The 27,063-nt window shown below is 43.1% G+C and overlaps 1 protein-coding gene across 4 annotated transcripts in view; it reads left to right on the top strand.

Moving 5' to 3' along the window:
* EIPR1 (EARP complex and GARP complex interacting protein 1) overlaps positions 1-27,063 on the top strand; it is a 265,677-nt gene that overhangs the window by 188,879 nt on the left and 49,735 nt on the right. For all 4 annotated transcript variants that reach the window (XM_033935623.1, XM_033935622.1, XM_033935624.1 and 1 more), the window contains one exon: positions 12,819-12,918. In XM_033935623.1, coding sequence (XP_033791514.1) covers positions 12,819-12,918 — 100 coding nt within the window. The remainder of the gene's footprint in view (positions 1-12,818; positions 12,919-27,063) is intronic.

Below are 27,063 nucleotides of genomic sequence, written 5' to 3'. Positions count from 1 at the left end.
AAATTAATTCTTTGCTTCAGTCTTCACTGAGGAAGATGTAGGGGAAGATACCTATCCAGCAATGGTATTTAATGGTGATGACTTAGAGGTACTGAAATGAATCTCTCTAAACTTGGAACATAGAAACATGGTGGCAGATTTATCAATATAGGGGCGAACGGCTCAAATCTGACAAAGCAATGCAAAACAAGATCTGGTCATAGAAGATAATTGTTTACTGAATGACAGTGACACATCTAGATGTACACCTAGGTACTTCATGGTGTAAAATAAAGCAAGAGCGGAGTGACTGAAGGAAAGCTCGAAGTCCCTGTATTCCAAATTCCAGTGGGTTTTTGAGGATTTAAGACTAACTTATTATTTAATGCCCATTCATCGATCATATCCAGGCATGTTTATAAAGGGGTTAAATTAAGCTTGTTCTGTCTTTGTGGAAAAACTAATAATATATGGCAGCGTAAAAATAACTCTTGATTTGAAATTCTTGGATCCTTGAGTCCAAGGGACTCAAAATATTGAATAATAAAGGATCCGTACTTAATTGGTTTAATGATTTTCTAGTAAACAGGAATTATAGCATGCTGAAGGATGGAACCTTTTCTAGGAGTTGGGCTTAAGAACATAAGAAGTTGCCTCCGCTGAGGCAGACCAGAGGTCCATCTTGCCCAGCGGTCTGCTCCCGCGGCGGCCCATCAGGCCTACTTGCCTGAACAGTGGTCCTTGACTAATTTTATAACTTACCTCTAATCCTATCCCTATAACCTACCTCTACTCCTATCTGTACCCCTCAATCCCTTTGTCCTCCAGGTACCTATCCAAGCCTTCTTTGAAGCCCTGTAGCGTGCTCCTGCTTATCACATCCTACGGTAGCGCGTTCCATGTTTCCACCACCCTTTGGGTGAAAAAGAACTTCCTGGCGTTTGTTCTAAACCTTTCCCCTTTCAATTTCTCTGAGTGCCCCCTTGTACTTGTGGTCCCCCATAATTTGAAAAATCTGTCTCTGTCTACTTTTTCTATGCCCTTCATGATCTTGAAGGTTTCTATCATGTCTCCTCTAAGTCTCCGCTTTTCCAGGAAGAAAAGCCCCAGCTTTTTCAGTCTGTCAGTATATGAGAGGTCCTCCATACCCTTTATTAGCTTAGTTGCTCTTCTCTGGACTCTCTCAAGTACCGCCATGTCCTTCTTGAGGTACGGCGACCAGTACTGGACACAGTACTCCAGGTGCGGGCACACCATTGCATGATACAGTGGCAGAATGACTTCCTTCGTCCTGGTCGTGATACCCTTCTTAATGATACCCAACATTTTGTTTGCTTTCCTTGAGGCTGAGGCGCACTGCACCGACGCCTTCAATGTTGTGGCTACCATCACTCCCAGGTCTCTTTCAAGGTTGCTCACCCCTAGCGGTGATCCCCCCATTTTGTAAGTGAACATCGGGTTCTTTTTCCCCACATGCATGACCTTGCATTTCCCTATGTTGAAGCTCATTTGCCACTTTTTGGCCCTCTCTTCCAGCGTTGTCAGATCTTTTGGAGATCTTCACAGTCCTCCATGTTTTTGACCCTGCTGTATAGTTTGGTGTCATCCACAAATTTAATAACCTCACATTTTGTTCCTGCCTCCAGGTCGTTAATAAATATATTGAACAGGAGCGGTCCCAGCACCGACCCCTGTGGAACTCTGCTCGTGACCCATTGCCAGTCTGAGTAATGACCCTTTACTCCAACCCTCTGTTTTCTATCCGCCAGCCAGTTTTTGATCCATCGGTGGACCTCCCCTTGCACCCCGTGGTTCCATAGCTTCCTTAGCAGTCTTTCGTGTGGTACCTTGTCGAAGGCTTTTTGGAAGTCAAGGTAAATGATGTCTATGGATTCCCCTTTATCCACCTGGCTGTTTACCTCCTCAAAGAAGTATAATAAGTTCGTGAGGCATGACCTGCCCTTGCAGAAGCCATGCTGGCTTGACTTTAGCTGCCCATTGTTTTCGATGTGTTCCCAGATGCTGTCTTTAATCAGCGCTTCCATCATCTTTCCCGGGACCGAGGTCAAGCTCACCGGCCTGTAGTTTCCTGGGTCTCCCCTTGAGCCTTTCTTGAAGATGGGCGTGACATTTGCTATTTTCCAGTCCTCCGGAATCTCTCCAGTTTTTAAGGATAGGTTGCATATTTGTCGGAGTGGCTCAGCTATTTCGTTTCTTAGTTCCTTGAGTACCCTTGGGTGAATGCCGTCCGGACCTGGCGATTTGTCGCTCTTTAGCCTGTCTATCTGCCTGAGGACATCCACCTTGCTCACCTCTAGTTGGACCAGATTTTCATCCTGATCTCCTTTTACGATCTCCTCGGGTTCCGGAATGTTAGTTGTGTCCTCCCTCGTGAAAACTGACGTGAAGAACTCATTTAACCTGTCAGCTATCTCCTTTTCCTCTTTTACCACTCCCTTTCTGTCTCCATCATCCAAGGGCCCTACTTCCTCCCTTGCTGGTTGCTTCCCCTTGACGTACCTGAAGAATGATTTGAAGTTTGTTGCTTCCCCCGCCAGTCTCTCTTCATATTCTCTTTTTGCTTTCCTAACCACTCGGTGACACTCCTTTTGGTGTTTTTTATGCTCCTTTTGGTTGTCCTCTGTTTGGTCCTTTTTCCATTTCTTGAATGATGCCTTCTTGTCACTTATCGCCTTTTTCACTGCATTGGTTATCCACACTGGGTTTTTTGTTCTATTTTTTTTGCACCCTTTCCTGAACTTGGGGACGCACAGGTTTTGTGCTTCGTGCACCGTGCCCTTGAGTAGGGTCCAGGCTTTTTCTACGGACTCCATCTTCCTTGCGGTGTCGTTGAGTTTCTTTCCCACCATTTTCCTCATGGCCTCATAATTCCCTTTTTTGAAGTTCAGTGCTGTCGTTGTAGTTCTTTTCACCTTTGATGATCCAATTTCAAGCCTGTACTGGATCGTGTTGTGATCGCTGTTTCCTAGTGGGGCTAGTACCGCCACCTCCTTAGCGGGCCCCCCAGTCCGTTGAAGATTAGGTCAAGAGTGGCATCTCCCCGTGTTGGTTCCGTGACCAGCTGTTCCATGAAACAGTCTTTCTGTGAAGTGCAACAGGGCTTTTCTATTTCTCCTATGCTTTTTAATAACTTTATGAGTACTCTGAAAAAACTACGTTTGTCAGCTGAAGTTTATATGCTATCCTATGCTGATATTTTTTTTATTAATTCAGTTAAGTTCAAATACGGAGGACTTTTCAGCTAAGATCACCGATTACATGAATAGAATTGGAGATTGGGCTTCTACTAATAAGTTGATATTGAATGCAAGTAAAACAAAGGTTCTTTGGTGTTCTTCCCTTCGGCCTGGCGGCCTCTCCGAGGGTTTTCATGAAATGTCTGGTGTGGTGGCTGCGACCCTGCGCCTCCGCGGCCTGCAGGTGTTTCCCTACCTCGACTACTGGTTAATCAAAGCATCTTCTCACAACGAAGTCCTGCAAGCGACAAATCAGACCATCTTGCTCCTTCAGAGTCTCGGTTCAAGGTGAACTTTCCCAAGCCCGACCCAGTCTCTCGAGTTTATCGGAGCGGTCCTGGACACGGTTCGTCTCCACTCTTTCTTGCCTCACCCTCGTCAGGAAGCCCTAATCCGTTTGTGCCGAAGGGTGACCCATCTGCACTCGGCGCCAGCTCGGCTCATGATGGTCCTCCTAGGTCACATGGCCTCCACAGTTCACGTGACTCCTTTTGCCAGACTTCACCTCCGTGTTCCTCAGTGGACTCTGGTGTCCAAATGGAACCAGGATCGGGATTCTCTCTCCTGACATATTGTCGTGAATCCTTTATTGAGAAAGTCTCTCCGTTGGTGGATGCTCTCTTCCAATCTCTCCAGAGGTTTTCTGTTCCATGCTCCTCCTCCGCAAAAGGTCCTCACAACGGACTCGTCGACATATGCTTGGGGGGCTCATCTGGATGGTCTGCGCACCCAAGGTCTTTGATCCCGGGCAGACTGCCTTTGTCACATCAATCTTCTGGAGCTTCGAGCGATTTTCCTCACTCTGAAAGCCTTTTGTCACCTTCTTCGCGACCGGGTGGTGCTAGTTCGCATGGACAAACAGGTTGCCATGTATTATGTCAACAAACAAGGGGGCATGGGGTCCAGGTCCCTGTGCCAGGAGGCGATGCGGCTCTGGGATTGGGCCCTCCGCCGCAACATATTCATTCGGGCTGTCTACATTCAGGGCCAGCGCAACTGTCTGGCAGACAAGTTGAGTCGTCTTCTGCAGCCCCACAAGTGGTCCCTCTACTCCGTGACCCTGCGTCAGGTGTTTGCTCGTTGGGGGACTCCGAACGTCGATCTGTTCGCATCCCCCCTCAATCACAAGTTGCCCCGCTTCTGCTCCAGGGTTTACACTCCTCTCAGGATCGAGGCGGATTCCTTCCTTCTGGATTGGAAGAACGAGTTCCTGTATGCATTCCCTCCATTCCCTCTGATTCTGAAGACTCTCGTTAAGCTCAAATCTTCGCGTGCCACCATAATTCTGATATCAAGTTTCAAGTTTATTAAACATTTGATGAATCGCCTATTAAAATTGCTAGGCGATGTACATAATCCAAGTAAAAAACAGAGAAACTAACATATTAACAATAAAATTACATAAAGTACATACTTGAGGTGGGAGGAAAGAAATTAAAAAGTTACAATCTTGAGTTCGGTAAAAAAGGTAAAAACAAAAGGTAAGGGGTTAAAAAACCAAAGCACAATTTAAGAGGTGTCCCTAAAGCAAATAAATTTCAAGTATTAAAAGCATAATTAAATAAATAAGTTTTTTAAAGTTTTTTAAATGTTACGATGCCGTGTTCAGTTCTAATATACTGAGGAAGGGCGTTCCACCATTGTGGTCCCATCACTGTGAACATGTCTGATCTCCTTGTCCCTATAATTTTCAAAGAGGGTACAGAAAGTAGATTTTGATCATAAGAACATAAGAACTGCCATCTCCGGATCAGACCCATGGTCCATCGAGTCCGGCGATCCGCACACGCGGAGGCCCAGTCAGGCATACACCTGATGTAGTTTTAATTACCCATATCCCTCTATGCCTCTCGTAAGGAGATGTGCATCTAATTTGCCTTTGAATCCTAGCACAGTGGATTCCTTAATAACCTCCTTTGGAAGAGCATTCCAGGCGTCCACCACTCGCTGCGTGAAGCAGAACTTCCTGACATTTGTCATGGACTTGTCCCCCCTTAGCTTCAAACCATGTCCTCTTGTCTGTGTCACGTTGGACAATGTAAATAATTTGTTTTTGTGCTCTATTTTATCAATGTCTTTCAGTATTTTGAATGTCTCTATCATGTCCCCTCGCAGCCTCCTCTTCTCAAGGGAGAACAGTCCCAGTTTCTTGAGTCGTTCCTCATATTCCAAGTTCTCCATACCTCTTATTAGCTTCGTTGCTCATCTCTGCACCCTCTCCAGCAGTTTTATATCCTTCTTTAGGTTGGGAGACCAATGTTGGACACAGTATTCCAAATGTGGTCTGACCATTGCTCTATAAAGCGGCATTATGACTTTCTCCGATCTACTCGTGATTCCTTTCTTTATCTGCCTAACATTCTGTTTGCTTTCTTTGCCGCTGCCGCGCATTGTGCCGACGGCTTCAGGGTCCTATCTATCAGTACACGCAGGTCCTTTTCTTGTTCGATCTTACCCAGAGTTGCGCCTGACATTCTATACTCGTGTTCCTTATTCTTACTACCTAAATGCATTACTTTGCATTTCTCCACGTTGAACTTCATCTGCCATTGTTCTGCCCATTTCTCTAACAGATACAAGTCGCTCTGGAGTTCCTCACTATCCTCCTGCGATCTGATTGCCCGGCATAGCTTTGTGTTGTCTGCAAACTTAATGATCTCACTGGATATTCCGTCTTCCAGGTCATTGATATAAATATTAAATAGGATCGGCCCAAGTACCGAGCCCTGGGGCACACCACTAGTCACTTTCTCCCAGTCTGAGAACTTCCCATTTATGCCCACTCTCTGCTTCCTGTTTTCCAGCCATTTGCCTATCCACCTTTGTATATCTCCCTCTATTCCATGGCTTTGTAGTTTCCTGAGCAGTCTTTCATGTGGAACTTTGTCGAATGCTTTCTGGAAGTCCAAATATATTATGTCCACCGGCATTCCACTATCAATTTGCTTGTTCACGGTCTCAAAAAATTGAAGTAAATTCGTTAAACATGATTTCCCTTTCCTGAACCCATGTTGACTGGGTTTCAGCAAGTCGTGTGTATCTAAGTGCCGAACTATGCTATCCTTGATAAGTGCTTCAACCATCTTTCCAGGGACAGACGTAAGGCTCACAGGTTTGTAGTTGCCCGGTTCTCCTCTCGATCCTTTTTTGAAAATTGGCGTGACGTTCGCTATCTTCCAGTCATCTGGTATCTGTCCAGTTCTGATTGTCAGATTGGTGAGTTTTTGCAATAACTCTCCGATTTCAACCTTCAATTCCTTTAAGACTCTCGGGTGAATTCCATCCGGTCCAGGGGATTTGTCACTTTTAAGTTTGTCGATCTGGTAGTATATCTGGTCTAACTTCACTTCAACTGTGGTGAGGCTGTCTTCTATTACTCCACTAAACACTTTCACTGCTTCTGGTATTTTTGCGGTATCCTCCTCCATAAAGACGGACGCAAAGAAGGAATTTAGTTTGTCCGCAATTTGTTTATCTTCCTTAATGTACCCTTTTCTTCCCTGGTCATCCAGGGGTCCCACCGCCTCTTTTGCGGGTTTTTTCCCTTTCACGTATCTTAAAAAGGGCTTGAAGTTTTTGGCCTCTTGCGCTATTTTTTCCTCATAGTCCTTTTTGGCATCCCTCACCGCCTTGTGACATTTCTTCTGATCATCTTTATGTTTTTTACATGCTTCGGTTGTTTTCATGTGTTTCCATTTTTTGAAAGAGTCCTTCTTTTCTTTTATGGCTTCCCTCACCTGTCTGGTAAGCCATGCCGGTTCTCCCTTACCTTTTGTTCTCCCTTCTTTGGAGATCCTCGGAATGTGTAGATTCTGTGCTTCTGTGATAGTATTTTTCAGTAGGGACCATGCCTGGTCTACCGTTTCAAGTTTGTCCACCTTTTTCTTGAGTCGTTGTTTCACCATGGCTCTCATGCGATCGTATTTGCCCTTTTTAAAGTTAAAGGTTTTGGTTAAGGTTTTGGCACTATTTCTATTCCCGATGTCAAGCTTAAAGTTGATCGCATTGTGATCGCTCGTCCCCAGCGGTACCGTAACTTCTACTTCTTTTGTCGGTCCCGTGAGGCCATTTAGCACCAAGTCCAGGGTGGCGTTGTCTCTAGTCGGCTCTTTTACCATTTGTTCTAGGAAGCAATCCCCTAGCGCCTCCAGGAACTTGGCCTCCTTGCCGCAGTTGGAGGTTCCTAGTTTCCAGTCTATCCTCGGGAAATTGAAGTCTCCCAATATTATTACATTGCCCGTCCTGCATTCTTGTTTGATTTCCTCTATCATTTCTGAGTCAGTTTCCTCCACCTGTCCTGGGGGACGATAGTAAAGGCCAATTTTCGTGTCTGCGCTGTTTTGGCCAGGAATCTTGACCCAGAGGGACTCTAGCTTCTCTTTCGTTTCCATCGTAGCCACTTCAATAGATTCTACTCCTTCCTGAACATATAGGGCAATACCTCCACCTTTCTGCCCTACTCGATCTCTTCTATATAGTTTGTATCCCTGAAGTACTGTGTCCCATTTGTTTTCTTCATTCCACCATGTTTCTGTTATGCCAATGATTTCCAACTTATCATGTCTTGCTATTGTCTCTAGTTCCCCCATTTTGTTTCCTAGACTTCTAGCATTCGTATACATACATTTGAGTTCTCTTCGTGTTACTTTTTTGGACTTTCTACTCTTTGCTGTCCCTACTGTTTCCTTCACGGTATCCTTAACCGCTCCAGTGTTGTCTCCCTTGTTTGCTATGCGGTCATCCCCTCATGTGTTTGAGTTGTCCCTTCCTGCCTTGTCTTCCTTATTTGCTGTGAGGTCGTCCCCTCCTGTGTATGAGTAGTAGCCCATTGTTCCTTCATCGGGGCATCCTGTCGTCCGTGCCATCGACTGGTGGTCGACTGTCGGCTTTCCCCTATTTATGATGATTGAAGTGGGCGTTGGGTTTTGTATGGGATTAGTGATCTAGATATAAATTGTGGTTCGTTGGATGCTAAAGTTTTGAAAATGAGAAGCATTATTTTGAACATAATCCTATGGCTGATTGGTAGCCAGTGAGCGTCTTTTAGTAGTGGGGAAACATGGTCATATTTTTTCGCGTTATAAATTAATTTTATGGCCGTATTCTGTATTAACTGCAATCTCCTTTTTTCTTTCTGTGTAATATTAATAAGTAGAGCATTGCAGTAGTCAATTTTTGATATTACTAAAGAGTGAATAAGTATTTTTATTGAAGTTGAACTAAGAAATTTGGCGATTGAGCGAATCTGACGTAATTTAAAGAAACAGTTTTTAACTGTGTTCGTGGTAAATGAATTTATCATCTAGTACTACGCCGAGAATTTTGACCGAGGATACCAAATTAAGTGGGATGTTATTAAGGATGAACGGTTTTGAAAGTATTATGTCTTTTTTCCAATTGAATAACATTGATTTGGTCTTATTGATATTTAAAGCTAATTTGTTTGAATTAAGCCAGTTTTGTATTTGTTCCAATTTATGGTTAATAGATGTAATTTCAATGTTATTTTCCGGGTCCAAGGGATGAATGAGTTGAATGTCGTCAGCGTATGAAAATGGAATGAAGCCTATGGACTGACAGATTCCTAATAGTGGTGAGAGAAAAATGTTAAACAATAGAGGGGACAGAATGGATCCTTGAGGTATTCCAAATGATGAAGAATAAGAAGTAGATTCTTCATTATTAAATCTGACAAAAGAAGTACGGTTAGCAAGATAAGAAGTAAACCAGGCAAGAACTCTCTCATTTATTCCTATTTCTTCAAGCCTGTTTAAAAGCAGATCATGATCAATGGTATCAAAGGCGGCAGAGATGTCTAAAGAGAAAAGAATGACAGATTTGTGATGGTCTAGGTAGTATTGAATGTTCGAGGTTAAGCCTATTAAAGAGTATTCTGTATTATAAAATTTTCTAAATCCTGTTTGATTAGGATGTAGTGCATTTGTATTTTCAATGAAGTCAGAAAGTTGGTTAAAGATCAGTTTTTCTGTCAGTTTCGCTATAAATGGTATGTTAGTTATCGGATGGTAATTAGAAAGTTCATTGATACTAATTTTATGATTTTTGAGGATAGGAGTGATGAAAGCAGTCTTCCATTGAGGTGGAACTGTAGCAGTAAGTAAACTCTTCTGTATAAGTGACAGTATGAAAGGTCCGAAATGTGAAAAGTGTTTTTTCAGATAAAAAGGTGGAATGATTTCAGATCGGGAATTTTTTAAGTTTACTTGTTGAAGAAGGGATTCTATGTCTTGGAGTGAAGGGATTTTAAAGTTTGAACATCTTGCTGTCGGTATGAGTTTTGTTTGATCAAGGCTTGTAGGATTGTTTATTGTGTTTTGAAAAAAGGAATTACGAATATTATTAATCTTTTGTGTAAATGTGTCGGCTAGTTCTTGAGCTTTTAGTGTGGATTTTTGAGTGGAGTTATTTATTTTATTTTTTGGATCTATTGATTTTAAAATATTATAGAGTGTGGAAGAGTTTTTAGCTTTTTCAATTTTGTTGGATATCTCCTCAGTGGCCCTGACAACCTTCGTTCTCCCTTCTGTTGCAACTCAGTTCCAGGGAGCCTCTTCCTCTGCCTATTTTTCCTTCTCTGCTTACACAGTCAGGGTTCTCTGTTTCATCCAAACCTCCAGTCTCTGCACTTAACAGCTTGGTTCCTCGAGACTTAATGCCCTCGTTCCAGTTCTCCCAGCCTGTGCTAGATGTCCTGGAGGCATCTCGGAAGGAGTCCACTCGACAATGTTACCATCAGAAGTGGACCCGCTTTTCTTCCTGGCGTGCTACTCGGCAGCTGGAGCCGCTGTCTGCCTCTTTGTCAGCTGTTCTGGATTATCTGTTGCACTTGTCTGGGGCTGGGCTCAAGTCCTCTTCGGTTCGAGTCCACCTTAGTGCCATTGCTGCTTTTCATCAGCCGATTGACGGGAAGCCTATCTCTGTTTATCCTGTGGTTTCCCGCTTCATGAAAGGACTTTTCCACGTTCATCCGCCCCTCAAACCTCCTTCGGTGGTTTGGGACCTTAACGTCGTCCTTGCTCAATTGATGAAACCCCCGTTCGAGCCGCTAGCACGGGCTCACTTAAAGTATCTTACTTGGAAAGTTGTATTTCTTACTGCTCTCACTTCTGCCCGTCGGGTCAGTGAGCTTCAAGCCTTGGTTGCGGACCCACCTTTCACTGTCTTCCATCACGATAAGGTGGTTCTCCGTACCCATCCTAAGTTCTTGCCTAAGATTGTTTTTGATTTTCACATCAACCAATCTATTGTTCTTCCTGTGTTTTTTCCGAAGCCCCATTCTCACCCTAGGTAAGTGGCTCTACATTCTCTTGATTGTAAGCGGGTGCTGGCCTTCAACTTGAAGTGCACCGCTCCTCATCGTTCTGCTCTTCAGCTGTTCCTCTCTTTTGATCCTAATCGCTTAGGTCGCTCGGTCTCTAAGCGGACCATTTCTAACTGGTTGGCCGCTTGTATTTCTTTCTGTTATGCTTAGGCTGGTCTTTCCCTGCTGGGTCGAGTCACAGGCCACAGGGTCAGGGCGATGGTGGCATCTGTTGCTTTCCTCCACTCCACTCCCATTGAGGAAATCTATAAGGCTGCCACTTGGTCCTCGGTTCATACGTTCACATCTCACTACTGTCTGGATGCTTTCTGCTGGCGTGATGGCCACTTTGTCCAGTCAGTTTTGCAACATCTATTCTCCTAAATTGCCAACTCTCCCTCCATCCCTTTCTGGTTAGCTTGGAGGTCACTCACATGTAGAGAATATGCTGCCTGCTTGTCCTGGGATAAAGCACAGTTACTTACCGTAACAGGTGTTATCCAGGGATAGCAGGCAGATATTCTCGCAACCCACCCACCTCCCCGTGGTTGGCTTCTTTGCTTACTATTTGAACTGAGGAGACGCATGCCCTAGGCAGGGCGGGAGGGGCACGCGCGCATGCGCGGGCCAATCGCAAGCCTGAAGGTCTTCAAGCAAGTCTGCTTGCGAAAACGTCCGCTAGGGGGCTCCGTCGGTGACATCACCCCACATGTAGAGAATATCTGCCTGCTGTCCCTGGATAACACCTGTTACGGTAAGTAACTGTGCTTTCTGCTCTTCTTATATAGCATGGGCACTCTCCAAGGTCAATTAAAAAAAAAAGTACCTAACTTTGGCCAGTTACATATGTTCAATTTGAAATCCTCTTCAAACTGATAGCTAAATTTGCACAGAACTGCCCTGTTCACTTCAGGTGAAAAGGGAGCTGGGTTGCATTGGAGGTGAGGACAGGGTCAGGCACTGAGCCAGTTAGCATGTGATCAAATGATACAACAACATTACTTTTGAAGGCAGAAGGATAAATCTCTTTTTTAAGACATTTTTTTATTATAATAACCTAATCAGGGTGTAACCATAAGAACATTACTTTTTTACCCATAAATCTATGAATAAATACTTCTGGTGTCTCTTTGGTGGGGAAGAGTGTGACGCAGTGATTAAAGGTACAGCCTCAGCACCCTGAGTGAGTTCAAACCCACGCTGTTTCTTGTGACCCTGGGCAAGCCACTTAATCCCCCCATTGCCTCTGGTACATTAGATAGATTGTGAGCCCATTAGAACAGATAGGGAAAAATGCTTGAGTACCTGAATAAATTCATTTAAACCGTTCTGATCTCCCTTGGGAGAATGATATAAAAAAATTGGATTAAATAATCAATTAATAGAATTAACCTTCAGTTTCAAGATAAATATGCAAATAAGGTGTGTCGTGGTCACAAATGATTCTAATCATGAAAATGTTCCATTTTAAATCATAAGCTTTTGAATATAGAACAGCAAATCACTTTAGAACTTGTAAGATATTGGTGAAATATTAGTTTAATATTTTACTAAGATAGTAAAATCGTGTACATTGTCATCATTCAACAACAGTACATTTTACATAGAATTCATGTTTTTACTACTCGATAATAGAGAACTTTAAATTATATGATTATCTGAGGGGGTGAAAACCTAGGCTCCAGGTGTGGTCACCAGGATTTCTCTTCTCACTGTCCCAATGTATTTACCAGTCAGCCTGTTTCTGCTTTCCTGGGCCCCAAATTTCCTATCAATCTGCTCATGCGCTCTTTGCCTCTTCTTTCCCTTCCCTTCAAGCTGGCAGGAGGAGACCAGAGCACCATGCCCACTCTCTTTTCCATCTGCCACTTCAGCTGCTGCTCTGTTCTGAAGATAAACATCCAAATTGCAAAGTTGTAAACAGCAGCAGAAGTGAGGGATGTCTACTGGTTCCATTATCCACCTGCCAGCAATAAGGAAGGAGAGCTGGGAATGTGGACATGGGAGAATGAGTATATCCAGGAGGGCAAGTGCATTAGGGGACGGGGTACTTAACTTTCATTCTGGTACCTCTTTTTGGTGATGGCTCCTAGATCTGTCTAAGTCTGCATCTGATTGGATAATTAGTAAAGTTGCTAGATTTTGGAAATCTAAATAGACGTAACAGGTAACCAGTGACTGTATATTGAGTACTTCTCCTTTGGTGTGAAAAAGATAATTAGTATATTGTATTTAGTTTTGGCTCTTTCATTTTTTTACAGTGTTGTTTGGGAACCAGTGGGTGATGGCAAAAAACTGATTTCATTGGCTGATAATAATGTTTTACTTTGGGATCTACAAGAAAGTTCAACTCAAGCAGTGGTAAGCAAAATATTTAATTATTTTATATTTGATTTACCAATTCTATGTAGGTGCAGAATTAATCTGCTCTTAACTGAGTTCTGACAAAATGTCTTAACAAGCCTTGTTTAAAAATTCAGAGGATGGGAACTGAGTGAGCTTTCTGTAGAGAGTATTTTGCCCTTATGGCAACAAGTAAAAATTTTAGAGGTGCCCAAAATGTGATAGTTTGAGCGGTTCTATTCTAAATCATATGAGACCTGATTAGAAAAAAAGAGGAGGTTTGATAACAGTTATGAAAGCAGTAAAAGAGACTTTAATGATTTTGTATTTCATTCTCATTTTCCCACGTGTCCATGGTTTGTAATGTCTGTCTTTTAGTCTGCTTGGATGTAAAATATTGTAAAGTGTTGTATTGTCCCCCAAATACTATAATTTAAAAAATGTTCATTGCTTAGAAATATGATTAAGCGATTAATCAAAAATTTTATTAAACTTGAAACTTAAACTTGAAACTGGAAGGAGGGGGACACTGAGGAGAAGAGGGACTGTTTGTTGGTCAGTCTAGTTGTATTAGAACATAGTATCAGATAAGATTAGGTCATTATAGAGATGGGGGGACAGTATGGAGTTAGTATACACAGAAAAAACAGGATTGTTTAAAGAAAGACTAGACCAGTCTCTGTTAGTTAAATGAATTCTGTTACAACAAAGACAAGAAGTTTTCCATAGTTCATTAATTAATGCAAGGTCAGTTAGGAATACAGGAGAGAAATGGCACAATTTAATAATGAAAGTGAATTTAGACCTGATATTGATTTCAGAATAATGGGTTGATGATGTGGATAGTGTTCTGCGAAACTAACTTTTTACATTTGCTCTTGGTACCACAGACTTTTAATTCTGAAACTTTTTTCACTGTGTAATGCGGGACCAGAAACAAATTGTTTAAGGCAAGCTGTGCTATTTGTCATTGGAGTATATTAAAGCACTTGCAAGTGACTGACAGTGCTGCTTCCATGTGTATCCTACACACAGACCTAGTATAAAATACCACCACGTATACATAAATAACAGTATGCAACATCCATCTATTTTCTATGTACAGATTGTGTTGCTGCCCTGTACCTTGTCCTCAGGTATCCTAATGTGTATTAACAGCCATATTGTAATAGTTTCATGTGGATGCTGCTGGTCCAAGGTGTTTTTTTTTTTTACTTACATTATTGTTGGGGGTGGAGATAGGTGTACTGTATTCTTGATTGGCTTCCATATTCACAGAAACAGCTGTAAAATGATACCTCTAAGCCTTCATGTTAAGATATGATTTCACTAACTTACCGAATTCTATATAATCTGTACAATTACATATTTGTTCTGAGAATTCATTCCAACATATCAAGGCACAGACTGAAAAAAGTTCAATCACCCACTTTCTAAATATACCTGGTTTACCCTAGGCGCTGCCTGGACATTTTTCTCTACATATTTTAGCATGCTCCCTTGTGCATATCCCTCCAACCAGTCTCTGAAGTACTTTGGTGTTAGCCCATGCATTTTATTGCCTTGAACCTAACAATCAGTATCTTAAATTTTAATCTGGATTTTTGCCAGGTACTTGTGACCTGGATTGGCCACTGTGGAAAAAAGATACTTATGTTCTTATGTAATGCTTTCACTGAGATTTGCTGCCAGAAAATGTGGCAAAAGCAGTTATCTTAACAGGGTTTAAAAAAAAAGGTTTGGATAATTTCCTAAAAGAAAAGTCCATAAACCATTTATTTATTTAATTATTTACATTACGATGGATGGGCAAATCCACTATTTTGTTCAAGGGAGATCCCTTGCTGCGATAAGTATAGCGGCCGCATCTATAATAGCTCGGTTCTGTAACCGGCATCTGTAACTTGGACATTGATTACAGAATCAGGTTTATTTTGGGCGGGTGTAGGCCCGATTCTGTATAGGATGCCCGTCCCGGGCGTCCTATCAGAATCCAGGCCTAAATGTCCAAAATAGAATAGAAGGTTTGCATATACAATTTGATGCAAGTTTATGGAAGTGTGATTATATAATGATTACACAGAATATTGTAAACAGTGTTTTGGAATTTTTGAACATTTGCCACAAAAACTACCCTGAGCTGTTTCATTATAGCTAACTGTTAAGCTATTATATGTTTTAGGTCTTTTAGCATCCTTGGGATGGAACCATCTCTAAGTACATTGTTTTAATCCTATTGCCGATAATTGTTTCCTTACAATATTTGTATTGAAATCCACTTCCTGAAGTGTCTCTTCTTCAGTTATTTCACAAGTACCTGTCTTCTAAGTAAATCTTTTCCTGATCTTATTCTTTCCCAATGTACAAAATACTTTATAAAAATCTTTCATGAGATCCTTGTTAGCTCAGTTATATCCAATTGTTTTTTTTTAAATGTCAGCTCTTAAAATTGTTTAGAATTGCTACACTATATGTTATACCATTCTAATCTGTGTTGACTGCTGTGCTTTCAATTTACTCATATTTTCTTGAAATGTATACCCATTGCACACTAAAAGAATCCTCCCCCCCCCCCAGCTTTCATAAGTCATTCTTGTGGATGAACACTGTAGGAAATAAAAGCAAAAACATCTTTGTACTCATTTTCTAGCAATTTCATCTGATTTTTATTAGCTTAGAAGATGTAGTAAGATTTTAGTTGAAGATCACATTTTTTATTCAAATTGGAGGAAGTTAGAAAGTTGAGAATAGCATGGACTATATTTTTAGAAGAATTTTGACAAGTGCACAGTATAGGATTTGCCTTATAAGGGTAAATACAAGTAGATACTTTTCGCTTACTGCACAATGTGGTGGTAGTGATGTGGCTTGGCAGTAATTTCAAAACTGTTTTAATAAAAAGGCCCTAGAGAGAAAAAGAAACAATTGAGATGGAAAATAAAATTATGCAAAGAATACATTAGAACAAAGCACTATGGAGCTTATTTTGAAAATGGAAAGATGTCCAAAAAATGACATAAAGTGGCCAAAACAATCAAGTGCTGATTTTCAAAAGTGACTTTTTAGATGTCTTACAGGTCATTTTCTCTCCAGTATGTCCAAATCTTAAAAGGGCACATTAGAGACATATTTTGGGCAAGATTAGGGCGGCCTTAGGTCTTTGATGTCTTGCAGGGATAATGAAACCTTTAGGAAGATGTCCAGGCGATATATAAATAACATAATTAAAATGCTGGCCCCTCTCACATCCAAATGGACTTGTTTTGGATGTTTTGATTTTCGAAAATGGCCAAAAAAAGATAGACGTCCTAAGGACCAGAACATCTAGATAAGTCATTTTCGAAAAAGAAAGATGTCTTGCGGTTTCGAAAATGGTCGTTTTCTAGACCCGACTTTTGGACATACTTGCAATGAAATTCTTGTTCATTCTCCCTGTTGAGGGTAAGGGCCAAGTCAGAGAAGCACGCATCCTGGAGATGAATGCATGGATGGTATCGTTGGGAGCGTTTTGACTTCCTGGACCATGGGATGATTTTCCAAGGGCTGCTGAGCAGGGATGGTATATATCTATCAAGGCGGCAGGCTGGCTAATCTACTGAAGAGGGCTTTAAACTTGAAGTGATGGCAGGATGATCAAAGCCCCCGAGTGAGTATAAGCCCTCAGGTAAGTAAATCACTGAATACCTCTACATGTTTGAGAAAAGGGAGCATTGTCTGGAAAGCAGTATATACTAATGCTCAAAGTATGGGAAACGAGATTCTGGATCTAGAAGCAGTGATAGAAGAAGATGAGTTGGATATAGTAGAGATCATGGAGACATGGTTCATGGAGAACCATGAGTGAGGTGTAGTTATACCAGGCTATAATCTATTCAGGAAAGGTAGGAAGTAAAGAATGGGGAGTAGTGTTATATATTAAAAATCATATTAAAGCCTCACAATTGCAGGATCTGAAGGGCAAGGAAGAGGCTCTTTGGATCAATTTGGAAAGAGGGAATGGTAAATATATTTACATTGGTGTGATATAAAGGCCTCCTTCACAGACAGAAGAAGTGGACAGATTTAATAGTAGAGATTCTGAATATATCTAAAAATGGAAAGTTTTACTAATAGGTGATTTTAACATGCCAGATGTTGATTGGGGTATCCCAATTGCAGGGTCTTCTAGAAGTAGGGAGAGCCTGGATTATCTACAAGGAGAACTGTTCCACCAGTTGGTAATGGAACCTATGCGGGATGGGGTCATACTGGACTTAGTGCTTATAAACAGGAAAGTGTTTCTGATGTTACAGTGGGTGATCATCTGGCATCCAGTGATCACTGCAAGGTACGGTTTAATATTAAGACGGGTATAGAGACGGCTTATTCAAAAGTAAAGGTTATGCCCTCCAACCCAGCCAGCAGATTAACCGTTCTCCTTAACCGTATCAATGGCATCCTGTTTGTCTGTCTTGTCTGTTTAGATTGTAAGCTCTTTGAGCAGGGACTGTCTTTTTTGTGACTCCGTACAGTACTGCGTATGAATGATAGCACTATAGAAATAATTAATAATAATAATAATAGTAGTAGTAGTAGTCTTTAAAAATAGTGTTTGGATGGGGGATTTCATCAAGGAATTGTTGTCTAGATGGGTACATCTGGAAGAAGTAGAAATGCAGTGGGCAAAACTGAAAGGAGCGATTGTAAGGGCGACAAACCTTTTTGTAAGGCAAGTAAGTAAAAGTAAGAGGAAAAGAAGGCCACTTTGGTTCTCAAAAGTAGTAGCTAAGAAGGTAAGGAATAAGAGGTTAGCTTTCATAAGCTAGAAAAGATCTCAGAAAGAGGAAGACAGGCAAAAATATCTGGAAAAGTTAAGAGGCTGGTTGAATAGTCAGGAAAACAAAAATTCAAATGGAAGAAAAAAAAATATCTGACATGGTAAAACGGGGAGACAAAACATTTTTTAGATATATCAGTGATAGGCGGAAGTGCAAAAGTGGCATTGTGAGACTCAGAAGTGAAGGGGAGAAATATGTAGAAGCTGATTAAAAAAGGCTGAATTGCTTAACAAATATTTCGGTTCTGTGTTCACGGCTGAAGCGCAGGGAATGGGACCACAGAAGACAAATGCGAATAGGGATGGAGTAGGGCTGCTTGTTTGGGGCATATGGTCTGGCCACAGCGGCCGAGGATACCTCCCTGCCTGCCCGACCCTTGGGAATCTGTTGCCGGGGATCCCTCCCTGCCTTCCTACTTGCCTGTCTGCCCATCCGCTGTACCATCCCCCATGCTCGAAGATGATCCTGTTACTTCATTGGAGCCGGACTGGTTCCCTCCTCCCACAGCAGCACTCTGTGCAGGGATGAAGGCAGCAACTCACACGCTGCGTAGTTGACCCGGAACCTTCTCTCTGACATAAAAATTGACATCAGAGGGAAGGTTTTTGGGCCAGCCTTGCACAGCATGTGAATTGCTGCACACGCCTTCCCTACACACGCCCCACAGAGTTGCTGCTAGGGGAGGATGGAGCGAGTTGGACTCCAACTAAATAACAGTGTTGGCTTTGGGGGGGTGGAGTGTTGCGGTGGGCGGGCAGACATGGCAGGCAGGGACGGAGACAGGGAGGGATCCCCAGCAGCGGCTTCAGCAGGGGGCCGGCAGGGATCTCCGGCAGTGCCTGCGACTTCTATGGACGGATCAGCTTCGGGAGAGGGGTTGGTACAGCGGGCAGAGCAGGCAACTTAATTTTGGGACAAAGCTGGAAGGCAGGGAGGGGCACAAACTCAACATTTTTATAAGTGATATTGCTGAAGGGCTGTCAGGTAAGATTTGCCTCTTTGCAGATAATACCAAAATCTGTAATAGAGTAGACACCCCCAGATGGTGTGAATAACAGGAAGAAAGACTTAGCGAAGCTTGAAGAATGGTCTGAAATATGGCAGCTAAAATTTCATACTAAGAAATGCAAGGTCATGCATTTGGGCTGCAAAACCCCAAAGGAACGGTACAGCTTAGGGGGGGTGAAGAACTAATGTGCACGACAGAAGAGCGAGGCTTGGGTGTGACTGTATGTGATAATCGTAAGGTGGCCAAACAGGTTGAAAAGGTGACGGCAAAAGCTGGAAGGATGCTAGGGTGCATAGGGAGAGGTATGGCCAGTAGGAAAAAGGAGATATTGATGACCCTGAATAAGACTCTGGTGAGACCTCATTTAGAATATTGTATACAATTCTTGAGATCATACCTTCAAAAAGATATAAAAAGGAGGAGTCGGTCCAGAGGAAGGCTACTAAAATAGTGTGTGGATTTCGTGATAAAGCGTATGGGGACAGACTTAAAGATCTCAATTTGTATACTTTGGAGGAAAGTCGGGAAAGGGGAGATATGGTAGATACGTGTAAATGTGCATGAGTCAAGTTTCTTTCATTTTAAAGGAAGCTTTAGAATGAGAGGGCATAGGATGAAGTTAAGAGGTGATAGTACAAGGAGTAATCTAAGGAAATACTTTTTTACAGAAAGGGTGGAACAGTCTCCCGGAAGAGGTGGTGGAGATAGAGACTGTGTCTGAATTCTGGAAAGTATGGAATCTCTTAGAGCAGGGGTAGGGAACTCCAGTCCTCGAGAGCCGTATTTCAGTCGGGTTTTCAGGATTTCCCTAATGAATATGCATTGAAAGCAGTGCATGCAAATAGATCTCATGCATATTCATTGGGGAAATCCTGAAAACCCGACTGGAATACGGCTCTTGAGGACCGGAGTTCCCTACCCCTGTCTTAGAGGTTACTGTGGATGGGCAGACTGAATAGGCTATTTGGCCTTTATCTGCCCTCATGTTTCTTTGTTTTCTATCAAATATGCTACTCCATGGTAGAAAACAATTCTATTTTTTGCTGTTTTTGAAATTTGCATTATATTTCTTGGCTTTTGTTGTGTCAAAATAGCCCAAATAACTTGTTGCCTACTGAACTGTCACCTCAAATTTCTCTAATTTTCCTACATCTGTTATTCTATAACTTAAAGTTGTGTACAAAAGTTTAGGCACTCTCGATCAATTATATGTTTCAACGAATCTTTAAGGGCTCCTTTTACTAAAGTGTGCTAGCGTTTTTAGCGCATGCAGGATTTTAGCGCGTGCTAAACCCGCGCTATGCTTCTAGAACTAACGCCAGCTCAATGCTGGCGTTAAGGTGTAGCGCGCGCGCTATTCCGCACGTTAAGGCCCTAACGCACCTTTGTAAAAGGAGCCCTAAGTGAACAGAAGCTAAGATATCCTCTGCATGGTAGAAAGTTTAATAGATTATAATGCAGATTAATAATGCAGAATTGCTATTTATTTGCAGGTTTATAAAGATTCAAAATAAGAAAAAAGGTGAACAGGGCAGGTGCAAAAATTTGTACTTCCTTTCAGCCACTTTGTAAACAACAGTTTTGACAGAAACAAGGACTTCCAAGCATTTCCAGTATCCTGTTCTTGTTCTAAGAATTTTCATTCTATTTGTCCTTCTAATAGTCTTATGTTTTCTTACATGCATTGCATGTTTATAATCTAGCAAGCAAAACAGAAGAACACCTGGCCTTCGAAAAAGTACAGGCAAACAAAGAAAGGCAAGGGTGGTGTCTTTCCAACTGGTAATAAAGGGATCCTTGTTGGGACTTTTTAATTGTTTTAATAAAAACTTTATTAGCAGTTGGAAAGACTCCACCCTTGCCTTTCCTTGTTTGCCCATGTTTATAATCTACCCACAAATATTCAATAATATTCAGGTCTAGGGACTGAAAAGACTTACCTTTTCCTTTTCTATATATATTTTGTGACTGAAATGTCCAACTGTTTCAGCTTCTTTACTGACTATGGGACATTAGCTTCTAAAAACATATTGATACAGGTTTATGATCCTTTATCTGAAATTCTCAGGACCAGAGACATTTTGGATTTTAGAATTTTTCAGGTTTTGGAATGGTGTCACCAATGGCAGTAGCGACTCATATTCATTGATTGCTGCAGCCTTGTAGGCTTCTCTCTGCTACCTCCTGCTTTGCTGCCATATTTTCTCTTTCCTTCCTAGCTGGATGCATCAGAGAGAAGCATGCAGAGCCGCAGCAGGCAATAAATATGAATCACTGCAGCCACCAGCACACCTCAGAGGTACACCACTGTGAGCTAAGATGAAAAAACTGAACTTCTGTCAGCATAGAGTGAAGTCTTTAAAGTGACTTTGGGGCCAGGCTTCATTTTTTATTCTAAAAGTAAGCTTTTTTATCCCAGGACAAGCAGGCAGCCTATTCTCACATATGGGTGATGTCATCAACGGAGCCCAGATGTGGACGCCTCACAAGCAGACTTGCTTGAAGAAACTAGAAGTTTCAAGTCGACCGCACCGCGCATGCGCGAGTGCCTTCCCGCCCAGCGTAGGGCATGTCTCCTCAGTTCTCAGTTTTCCGCGGAGCCGAGAAGTCCGTCTTTGACTCTCTGCATTTAACTTCGTTACTTTGTGCCTTCTCTGAACCGCGGTTTATACTTTTTTCTTCACGAATCGCTGTTCTTATTTTATTTCTTTTATTTCTAGTTTAAAAACAAAAAAAAACAATTTTTTTGTTCTTCCATCTGTTTACCGGGGCAGGCCGTTCGGCCGCAGCCCAAAGACTTCGATCTTGCGGCGGCTATTTTTCTTTCTATGTCCCGGCCTGCCACGGGCTTTAAGAAGTGTAGCCAGTGCCAACGTGCAATTTCCCTTACGGACCCACACCGTTGGTGCCGTAAGTGCCTTGGGCCGAAACATCAACCGAAGTCGTGCGAGCGCTGTGCTACTCTTCAACCTCGAGCCATTAAATGTCGTCATCTTTTGATGGAAAAGCTGTTTGGCATGGATTCTTCCTCTGATCCCTCTACATCGAAGGTGCCTTCGACCTCACCTTCGACTGAGCCTCCTCCTGCTTCTACTGCTTCCACCTCGAGCCTCATCAGACCTTCGTCGTTTGCAGCGGCTCTTTCTTCGACGACACCTGCTCTACTTTCCCCTGTTTCCTCAGGTTAGATACCTTAGCAGAAAGTTCCAGCGGTGGTGCTTAAAGTGCCTAAGACTTCTAAGTCGAAGCACATTTACACTGCCTCGGTGGAACCTCCAGCCATAGCAGGTGGTCCGGTTTCAGATGCGGATCCATCCTTGCCGGCTTCCTTCCAGACCATGTTGGAGAAGCAGTTTATTCAGTTCCTTACTAATATGGGACCGAAATTGCTTCCTCCTAACCAGACTGGGCATTCAGCAGACTCCCGTGAGGTTGAGCCGCTTCCTTTGCTTCAGTCTGAGCTTACACACTCTTTGCAGGGAGCAGAGTCTCTGCGAATGTCTGGTCTGGCATCCAAGCACCTGAAGCAAGGAGCAGATTCTTTGCAAGTGCCTCGGCAGGAATCCTCACACTCTATACAAGGAGCAGAGTCTTTGGGAGTGCATCGAGGTTCCTCCACCAAGCCTCTGGAGCTTCGCTCTACAGCCTCTAGTCCTATCCATTCTTTGGTACCATCGGCTGCTTCTGTCTCCAAGGCGAAGTCTCCTCGATCTTCAAGATCTGCTTCCAGGCACAGTTCTCACCGACGATCGAGGCCTTCATCGAGACATATACTTCCAGGCATGGTTCTTCTTCTAAAGAACGATCCTCTTCAACTAAGCCTCGATCTACCCCTACTTCGACCAGACCACCGACCTCGTTCGAGGTCTCCAATGCCGAACCTCGAGGATGCAGCGGTTTCGATTGCCTCGTCCAAGTCTCCATATTCTTTTAATGCCTTTTTTCCTGCCGAAGCTTCATCTTCGACCTAGGCTGCCTCGACGTCCTCGAGTCCTTCTCGAGGCAAAGCATTGGCGGATCAGCTATCTTTCTCATCTTTTCTTCGTCAGATGGCTGTGGACTTGGATCTTCAATTAGATACTGGCTCCAAATACTCTAAGGAGTACCTCGAAGTCATGCATCTTCCTCAACCTCCGGCAGAATCTCTTAAGCTTCCTCTTCACAAGCTTTTAAATCAGACCTTTGGTCGATGCCTGAAGACACCTTATACCATACCAGCTGTTCCAGGAAAATTGGACTCTAAGTATAAAACTGTGCATCACAAAGGGTTAGACAACTCACAGTTATCTCATCAATCTCTGCTTGTCAAGTCCTCCTTGAAGAGGTCCCATCCTTCCAAGGTTTATGCCACTGTTCCTCCTGGAAGGGAAGGGAAAACTATGGACAAATTCGGACGTCGCATCTATCAAAATGTCACGATGTCCTCTAAAGTCCTCAATTATAATTTTCATTTTATTACTTATTTTGAGTTCCTCATTTCTCTATTACCAAAGTTCTTGACTTATTTGGATACTCAAAAGCATTTTGAATTTCAAAAAGTCCTTTCTTTATCTCAACTCCGATTGCATCTCCTCCAGTCATCTTATGATGCCTTCAAGTTGTCTGCCCGGGCAGCTGCACTCCATAGCTATGCGTCGCCTTGCCTGGCTTCATACCATTGATATGGACCCTAATCTTCAAGACCGCTTAGCTAATATTCGTTGTGAAGGCAATGACCTCTTTGATGAATCTATCGAGGCAGCCACCAAGAAATTGACGGACCATGAAAAGTCCTTTGCTTCTATTGTCAGACCTAAGCCAAAGCCAGCTCCTGCCAAACCTACATGCCCTACTCCTATCTATCATCTGCGTTTCGCTCCAAGGACAGCTCCTTACAATCGCCCTCCTCTTAAAAAACAGCAGCCTCCGAAGCAACAAAAACCTCAACCTTCTGCTGCACCTAAGGCTACTCAGCCTTTTTGACTGTTTCAAACAGAGCATAACCTCCACCATTCTGCCTCTGTCTTCTTTTCCCCCTGTAGGAAGTCGTCTCCATCATTTTTATCACCGATGGATGACCATTACATCCAAACTCTGGGTACTCTCCATCAGGGAAGGATACTCTCTTCATATCACTCAGGTTCCACCAGAGCTTCCTCCAAGAGAGTATCCTTCCAGTCCTTCACAGACCACCCTTCTTCTTCAGGAAGCTCAAGCTCTGCTTCATCTCCATGCCATCGAACCAATTCCTTTGGAACAGCAGAACAGGGGGTTTTACTCCCATTACTTCCTTGTTCCGAAGAAGATGGGCGATCTGCGACCCTTTCTGGATCTCAGGGCTCTCAACAAATTTCTGGTCAAAGAAAAGTTTCAAATGTTGGCCCTGGCATCCCTTTATCCCCTTATCGAGCAGAACGACTGGTTATGCTCTCTGGATCTCAAGGAGGCCTACAATCATATCCCCATTCATCCGGCCTCCCGTCAATATCTCAGATTTTGGGTGGGGAATCTGCATTATCAATACAGAATACTACCCTTCGGCCTGGCCTCATCTCCCAGAGTGTTCACCAAGTGCCTGGTATTGGTAGCAGCAGAACCATGGTCTTCAGGTATTTCCCTATTTTGACGATTGGCCTTCAAAGATTCAACATCTCAAGGGGTTATTGTAGTGACCCAACAGACTACCTGGTTCCTACAAAGTTTGGGATTCTAAATCAACTTTCCAAAATCCCAGCTTCAGCCCTCACAGTTTAAAAACAAAAAAACCCAATTTTTTTGTTCTTCCATCTGTTTACCGGGGCAGGCCGTTCGATCGGCCGTTCGATCTTGCGGCGGCTATTTTTCTTCCTATGTCCCGGCCTGCCATGGGCTTTAAGAAGTGTAGCCAGTGCCAACGTGCAATTTCCCTCACAGAATCTACAATTCATTGGAGCTGTTCTGGATACTGTCCAACTCAGAGCATTCCTCCCACAACAATGACTGGAAGCTCTTCTTCAACTCTGTCATACAGTGTCTTCCCGCTCTTCCATCTCAGCGAGACACATGATGGTTCTCCTAGGTCAAATGGCCTCCACAGTACACGTGACTCCTTTTGCCAGACTTCACCTCAGAATTACTCAGTAGACCCTGGCATCTCAATGGACGCAGGTTTGAGATCCACTTTCTCAACACATAACAGTCACTCCTTCATTGCAGCAGTCTCTCCGTTGGTGGATGCTCTCTTCCAATCTTTCCAGAGGCTTGCTTTTTCAAACGCCCCCCCTCCCAAGGTCTTCATGGCAGATTCTTCGACTTACGCTTGGGGCGCTCATCTCGATGGCCTCCGTACTCAAGGCCGCTGGACCAGTACAGATCATCAGTGTCATATCAATCTATTGGAACTCAGAGCGATCCTCAAAGCTCTCAACGCTTTTCAACATCTTCTTCACGACCAAGTAGTCCTCATTCAGACGGACAACCAAGTCGCCATGTATTATGTCAACAAACAGGGAGGGACGGGATCTGCCTCCCTTTGTCAAGAAGCTCTGAAGGTTTAGGACTGGGCAATCCACCATAACACCTTCCTTAAAGAATTGCTTAGCGGACAACTTGAGTCGTCTTCTGCAACCTCACGAATGGACACTCCATTCCTCGCCTCTTCATCACATTTTTTCACAGTGGGGAACGCCTTAGACAGACCTCTTTGCAGCTCTCCACAACCACAAACTGCCTCAGTTCTGCTTCAGGATATACTCTCCTCATCGCCTCGAAGCAGAGACAACCTTGGTACTCCCTTCTACTTCAACTCAGCAGCAGAGAGTCATACCTTCTACCAGTTTTTCCTTCTCTGCTTACACAGAGTCAAGGGTTTCTGCTTCATCCCAACCTGCAGTCTCTACACCTGACAGCTTGGTACCTCTCAACATAACCCCTCTTCAGTTTTCTCAATCTGAGACGTTTTAGAAGCTTCTAGGAAGCCTACCACTAGACAATGCTATCGCCAAAAATGGACTAGATTTTCTACGTGGTGTTTTTCTCACGATAAGGAGCCTCAACATTCCTCCTTATCTTCTGTTTTGGATTACCTTTTGCACTTGTCCAATTCTGGCCTCAAGTCTACATCTATCTGAGTCCATCTCAGTGCAATTGCAGCTTTCCATCAGCCTATTGAAGGGAAACCCCTCTCTGCTCATCCGATGGTTTCCAGATTCATGAAAGGACTTTTCAATGTCAGACCTCCTCTCAAACCGCCTCCTGTGGTTTGGGACCTCAACGTTGTCCTTGCTCAACTGATGAAGCCTCCATTTGAACCTATTGATAAGGCTCATCTGAAGTATCTCACTTGAAAGTGGAGTTTCTCATAGCCCTCATTTCTGCTCGAAGAGTCAGTGAGCTACAAGCTTTAGTTGCTGATCCGCCTTTCACGGTGTTCCATCATAACAAGGTGGTTCTTCGTACTCATTCTAAATTCCTTCCTAAAGTGGTATCGGAATTTCATCTCAACCAATCTATTGTTCTTCCAGTGTTCTTTCCAAAGTCTCATTCTCATCCCAGAGAAGTAGCCTTCATACTCTGGACTGTAAGCATGCTTTGGCCTTCTATTTGGAACGCACTAAACCACACAGAACTGCTCCTCAACTTTTTATCTCCTTCAATCCAAATAAGATGGGACATCCTATTTCTAAGCGTACCATCTCCAACTGGATGGCTGTTTGTATCTCTTTCTGCTATGCCCAGGCTGGATTACCCCTACACATTAGAGTCACAGCCCATAAAGTTAGAGCAATGGCAGCTTCAGTAGCTTTCCTATTGAGGAAATTTGCAAGGCTGCTACTTGGTCCTCGGTTCATACCTTCACTTCTCACTATTGTCTGGATACTTTCTCCGGACGGGATGGACAGTTTGGCCAAACTGTATTACAAAATTTATTCTCCTAAATTGCCAACACTCCCACCATCCCATTCTGGTTAGTTTGGAGGTCCCCCCATATGTGAGAATAGGCTGCCTGGTTGTCCTTGGATAAAGCACAATTACTTACCATAACAGGTGTTATCCAGGGACAGTAGGCAGCTATTCTCACAACCCACCCACCTCCCCTGGTTGGCTTCTCTGCTAGCTATCTGAACTGAGGAGACGCGCCCTATGCTGGGTGGGAAGGCATGCGCGGTGCAGTCGACTCGAAACTTCTAGTTTCTTCAAGCAAGTCTGCTTGTGAGGCGTCCGCATCCGGGCTCCGTCAATGACGTCACCCATATGTGAGACTAGCTGCCTGCTGTCCCTGGATAACACCTGTTACGGTAAGTAACTGCTTTTTGTACAAATTAGTAATGTAGCAATGTTACAAAAAAAATTCAGTTTTTGGAGCTTTTCAGCTTTTAG

This window comes from Geotrypetes seraphini, chromosome 3 (assembly GCF_902459505.1).
Source record: "Geotrypetes seraphini chromosome 3, aGeoSer1.1, whole genome shotgun sequence".
NCBI classification, from domain to species: Eukaryota; Metazoa; Chordata; class Amphibia; order Gymnophiona; family Dermophiidae; genus Geotrypetes; species Geotrypetes seraphini.
The sequence above is the reverse complement of the archived record's forward strand: the minus strand, read 5'-3'. Positions and strand labels throughout refer to the sequence as shown.